Consider the following 5,897-nt stretch of genomic DNA (forward strand, 5'->3'; position numbering starts at 1 on the left):
TTCGCGATCCGGTGCAAATGGCCTAGCATCATTGCATTGCAAATTTGTGCTGATGCACAAAAATTGTTTACCATGACAGCTTAATAAAGGTCGCTCACAATCCGTGGTATATTTCTGCAATTGCATAAATTTGTCAGCTCTTATGCACCAAATCGCGAATAGCCCTAGAGGGTACACGAATTAGATTTTGGTAGAATTTTGTAATAGTTTGATTTTAAATTTGTTTTTCCAAATCCAAAAAATTACCATCGCACGTTTAATAATATAGAGAATTATTTCATAATTAACTTTTTTGGAGATTTCATCATACAATTTATAAGCTTAAAAAGGAGAATATGTTCAGTTGTTGTTGTTGTAGCAGCATACAAGTTCCCCGAAGAGTTTTTTGGGAGTGACAGTCCTTGGCCAAATATAAATCTTGGTCGTTCCGGTTACGTAGACCCGACTGTCGTAAGAACGAGAATATGTTCAGTCTTACAGATGGCTGAACTTCACAAATATGGCGAAGGTATGAGTTTATCCATTTGTCCTTTTTATACCACCTATATGAACTGGTCAAAATTTGACTGCATTTTCCCACAAAATTTTGACGTTTAACCAGTGTATTATTAAACATGCGATACATCGTTTATTTACCAAAAGGCTGTCATAACTCATCGTTTGCCGGAAGAGCGACAAGCGAAAACCAAAAGAAAACAAATTTTTAGTTATTTAGAAATGGCCTCCTAATTCAAAGGAACCAAACAAGGTTTTGGTGACAGCTTTATCTTCTGTTTGCAGATTAAATATTGCCATTGGTATATATTTTTTCGATCTTATGTTCATATATTTGTTTAGTGCTGAAAATCAATCTTAAGACTTTAAAACCGTTCTGCTGCCATTTCCGATTATTTTAAATTATGACATTCTCGCGCAATGTACTTTTCCATCACTGGACCGGACACGGTTAATGTAAACAAACAAACCTTTTAACCAGTGTTGTAAGGTTTTTTAACGCTCTATTTTGGGGAAATCTTACAAGACCGTCTACGTACAACTTTGGCCTAGCGTTGGCGTTGGCGTTTGGTTACAAAATTAAGATACTAAAGACAGAAAAATTCAAATTTCGTTTCATTGCATTAAAAAGGAAGAATATCTTTCATAATTTTAATTACATATATGCAAAAGCTGGCAATGGACGCGGGAGAAAAGTTGAGAGTTGGGCATCTTTCGTATTTGTGTTGGGATGAGCGTTGCCTAATTTTGGCTATTAAACGGGCGTTTAGTCTTTTGTTGATAAATACTTCTTAGGTATGTGGAAAGTTTGTGGAATTTCTGGATTAAAACATTCTTTCACTGATATGCAAAGAAGGCGGATATAACGATTAGATTCACTTGAATGCAAATGTATCTCTTTGACAAAAGTTTACGTTCTTTGGCTTAACATTAGTCTGTTAATTTTTTAAACTTAAAGCGAACACCACAATTTGCTATTTTCGTGGACATCAGTCTGCTCTGATAAATGTTTCTGGCAATACTGTGCATAACCTATAAACAGCTGTTTGTGATAAGAACGCATATGTTTTAGAAAACATAGCAGAATTGGTCGAAATTCGAAAAAAAATATCAAGTAGTAAAAATATATTCGCAAGTAAATAAATTTGCATGGGTGATATACAAAAACGCTCACTGATGACTGCCAAAACAGCATTCCTGGCGACGGCAGGCGTTGGCTTGCTATGTATTTTGGTTCGCCAAAGGGCTCGGATTCTCTCCCGAATACGCAACTTTAGAGATCCACTGGCTAAGAAACAAGTTACGGTTATTGAAACTCCTGATGAATGTCAGCGTGTGTTAGCTACATTAAAAAGGTATGTGTATGTATATATGTCTTGGTTGTCACATTTACTAAGATAATTGAGACTTGCAGCCACTGTCACGATTACAAAGTACTTGGTTTTGATTGCGAGTGGGTGACTGTGGGGGGAAAACGACGCCCAGTAGCACTGTTGCAGCTATCCTCGCAAAAAGGCCTCTGTGCGCTATTTCGCCTATGTAATTTGCAACAAATTCCCAAAGATCTCCGTGATCTTCTCGAGGATGATAAGGTGATAAAAGTTGGTGTTGGTACTCAGGACGACGCTCACAAATTAGCATATGATTATGGCGTTGGTGTGGCTAGCACGTTGGACTTACGCTATCTGGCTGCACTGGTTAATCAAAAACCAGAAGGTTTGGCAAAAATGGCAAAGTCTTTGTTGGATGTGCACTTGGATAAACACTGGCGTCTTTCCTGTTCAGATTGGGAGGCTAAAGTACTTAACGAAAAACAATTGCAGTACGCAGCAAATGATGCGTTGGTAGCAGTGAAAATATTTGAAAAGCTTGCGATGCAATTGGATCCAAAGTAAGATCATATCCTTTTCATTTATGGAAATTTCTGTATATAGATTTACATTTTAGGCCGTTCTGGAATCTCAACAAGATAAACTTCTCGGACGTTCAAGAGCGATTACAGCCCTTTTATGACATTCGCTTTAAGGAAGGCCTTCTGAATAATTTAACGCTCACTGACAGGAGAAATGTTACCATGTCCGCTGGAAAAAAAGCTAAACAAAAACAAATGCAAACTCGTAGTATAAGCACACGCTCAAGAGCTTTGTACGACAATTGCAACTTACAGGCTCCTGATGGCGAATTGCTCTGCACAATAGACTCTAAAAAAGCGCAGTGGTATGTGGATCAGAATTTAGGAGACCAAGTAGGGAATAACCCATTAACTGTTCGCTTGAATTTCGAACCATCTGGGCGAGCGGTGGGAGACGTAGGACGCTACTATCAGACACCAAAAGAAAATCGATGCGTGGTATGTGGCAGGATCGATCCATTGTCACGAAAAAATGTTGTACCTCGCGAATATAGAAAACATTTTCCAGGTATAGTAAATACGTAATTTATTCCAGCTCGTTGAAATGTCAACCTGTTTCTTTTCAGTGGTAATGAAGTCCCATACTTCCCATGACGTGCTTCTTCTATGCCCTCAATGTCATCAGCTTAGTAACATTTATGACTTGAAAATGCGAATGAAACTAGCAGAACAATGCAATGCGCCATTTACAAAAGAAGAAACGACTGTGAAATACATCGAGTTGCCTGAATTGAAGTATTTAGTACATTTAAGGAATTGATAAGCTTTGTTCACCTATTTATTGGTTTTTATAGGCAAGTAAAGTCAGCCGCGCGGGCGTTGTTGCAAAGTCAGAACGAAATCCCTGTCGAGCGTCGTAAAAACCTACTCGGTATTTTGCTGCATCATTACCAGAAAGAAAAGCTAACGGACGAATTGATCAAGGAAGCTGCGAATATTGATACTACGTAAGCTTTTTTAACTAGATAATTGCCGTCGGCTTAAAAAATATGAATCGGTTTTTTTTTTTTTTTGTAGGCGGAGTAATGAAACCTACTGCCAACACGGTGAGAAGGTAGTATTATTGTATCAAACACAATTCGGCGGTCTCTGCGAATTGGAAAAGCTGTGGCGCCAACATTTTCTTACCACTATGAAACCCAAATTTCTGCCAGAACTGTGGAATGTTAATCACAATGCAAATAGGTAGCTATGAAAACCAATCGAAGACACAGAAAGTACAGCATTATTTTCTTTAAGATTAGAAATACGCGCACAGGAAGGCCGCATTGACAAAGAGGATTTAATTGTTGCTGGGCTCGACAAAATCCGAGTTGCAGAATCAGTAGCGAAATCTTGAAAAGTTTAATCCGGCTTACAATAAATACAAAAAATTGTTTAAAAATATGTCGACTATTTGCAACCAGTTATTTTTACAAAACATTTTCTGTTGAAAAAAATCAGTTACAGAAATTGGAAGTGTCTAAACTTATTGCATATGCCCATTGTTTTTATTTAAATTTTTTCGTGGATAATTGTATGTATGTAACTCTAAAACAGTTTTTTAATAAAATGTACACTTTTCTTCATAATTATGCGCTTAGTTTTAATATTTACAAGCAGGATAATAAAAAATATTTTACTCGAGTACGTGGAGAATGGGCGATACCTCTGAATAGTTTTAAAATTAGTATGGAAAATCCGAAAAGGAAAGACAGTAAATGTGTTCTTGTAGTTAGTTAGTTCATGAAATCTTAACAAGCCTCTGAGAGGTACGCATGCATAATCACTAGTTGTTTACAAGTATGAATCTAGCGAACTTCGTCACCGGAAAACAAATCTGCTCTATAAAAGTAATTTTAACTTCTTTATACATTCATACATGCATATACTATAGGGTGTTTACTGATGGCAAGTCTTTTTATTTTATGTCGAAACACTTACGAGCTTTCAATAAAAAGCATCTTTTGAGCTACGCCTAATGGATTTATTAACTTTGCCACTAAATAAATTCGAAGCCTTCGTACTTTAAATCCGTTTCGATCCGCTGCTCCGGGAATATTGTGTGCCCTTCAACATCGAATGCTGTAATGTAAGTAGATGTCTTACCGTCCAATTCCTCAGTTTTAAGAGCAACTATGATTTTATCCTCAGTGTTTGGCACGAATTTAAAACTAGAAAATCCATGAGTAGGCGCCGAATTCGAGGCGTCTAAAGGAACTGTGTGGATTTTTGTAAATCTTTCATCTGCTGAGATAAGCAAGTTACATCCCATGTGTTCGTCACGCGTTTCATTGTACCTGTAGAAACAAGTGCTCGATTAAGTACAAAATAAATATATTTGTACGACTTACTTTTCTCGTGAACAACGTCTTGGCAGGAAATACCATTTTTTGTGGTAGGAAGACCACGTACCACTTTCGTGTATCATATAGCCCGGCCAACTGATTTGCATTGCTTCTTGTCGTAAATATTTAAAATTGAAAGCCCAGTCCACGGAGCGCACCTCACCAGTCTGTGATATAACCTTTACATACATTGGGTTTTCATTTTCGAAGTCCCCAGCACTTGTCGTCCATTCTTTCCCCATCGAGCCAACGTATAATTGTTGATCCTTCACTGTAGCCCACTCTGCTTTGAAACCCTTAGAGTTGAGTCCATTACCATCGAGTAGAATAATCCACGGGATTGGCTTTTCATTGGTAAGATCGTATATAAGACCGGTCCGATCATCAAAGCTAAGTAGTTTTCCATTGAAGGTTACGAGCTCCGATAGTTCCATGCCACGTCCTTTCAAAGAGAAACTAGATTCCAAACTTATAGGCTCACCTTCGTCCCATTTAATTGTGATTTCTGGCTTTGATTTACGATATATCAAGTATCCTTTCTTCAAAAAGCTACGCCAAACCAAGCTGCCGTCTTTCTTAACAACCTTTGAGTTGGTATCTAAATCAGCCACCATAGCAATGCGATATGTTATCTCACTGGCGTGTGTTACCAACGGGGGCGTTAGCGGGTATTTGTCGCTGTAGACTGCAGCATCTCCATTGATCGGCGAACTGCTAAAAGAGCTACTGTGCGTTGAGCTGCTATAGCTTTTCAGCCATGCCGCATCTGATGAGGATTGTGACCCAGTGCGTACGTAAACAAATAGAAAGCACAATATAAATGCGCAGGCAACAAGCAGAGCAAAGTGATAGTTGAAGCGTAATGTGCGATTTCCAATTCGATAGGTGGGAGGCGTTCGCAACGCTGAGCGCCAATCGCGAGTGTACATGACAGATCGTGAATGAGATGAACCCGTGTGATGTGAGGTGCGCGGAGTACTGTCGAGTTGACGATATGTAAAAGAGCTATTATGGACTGGCGTGGCTGTGTTATGGCTTGGATTAGTGTACGAACTGTCGATGCGTCCGTGGAAACTCATTTGTGCACTCTTTGTAGCCACGAGATAAAGCTCAACTATTGGTCCGTGAAACGCACTTCTGCATCACCACAGATATTTGTATCA

The 5,897-nt window shown here is 38.6% G+C and overlaps 2 protein-coding genes across 3 annotated transcripts; one reads left to right on the forward strand and one right to left on the reverse strand.

Moving 5' to 3' along the window:
* The first annotated feature begins 1,487 nt into the window (after positions 1-1,487).
* On the forward strand, positions 1,488-4,169 carry Exd2 (Exonuclease 3'-5' domain-containing 2). Of its 2 annotated transcripts, none has more exons than XM_017628408.1 (7): positions 1,488-1,850; positions 1,910-2,386; positions 2,443-2,915; positions 2,974-3,142; positions 3,202-3,354; positions 3,425-3,592; positions 3,652-3,774. In XM_017628408.1, exons 1-7 carry the CDS (start codon positions 1,645-1,647, stop codon positions 3,677-3,679), a joined length of 1,674 nt encoding a protein of 557 aa, XP_017483897.1. In that variant the 5' UTR covers positions 1,488-1,644; the 3' UTR covers positions 3,680-3,774. The 2 variants fall into 2 exon arrangements, with proteins under 2 accessions (XP_017483897.1, XP_017483896.1); XM_017628407.1 differs by having other exon boundaries at positions 1,489-1,850; positions 3,647-4,169.
* On the reverse strand, positions 3,860-5,888 carry LOC108372677 (apyrase-like). Its single transcript, XM_017628409.1, has 2 exons — positions 4,741-5,888; positions 3,860-4,686 (listed from the first exon to the last, which is right to left on the reverse strand). Exons 1-2 carry the CDS (start codon positions 5,811-5,813, stop codon positions 4,389-4,391), a joined length of 1,371 nt encoding a protein of 456 aa, XP_017483898.1. The 5' UTR covers positions 5,814-5,888; the 3' UTR covers positions 3,860-4,388.
* Positions 5,889-5,897: the final 9 nt, after the last annotated feature.

The sequence above is a fragment of the Rhagoletis zephyria genome, unplaced genomic scaffold (genome assembly GCF_001687245.7).
Source record: "Rhagoletis zephyria isolate East Lansing unplaced genomic scaffold, Rhagoletis_zephyria_1.1 Rzeph_scaffold_05965, whole genome shotgun sequence".
NCBI classification, from domain to species: domain Eukaryota; kingdom Metazoa; phylum Arthropoda; class Insecta; order Diptera; family Tephritidae; genus Rhagoletis; species Rhagoletis zephyria.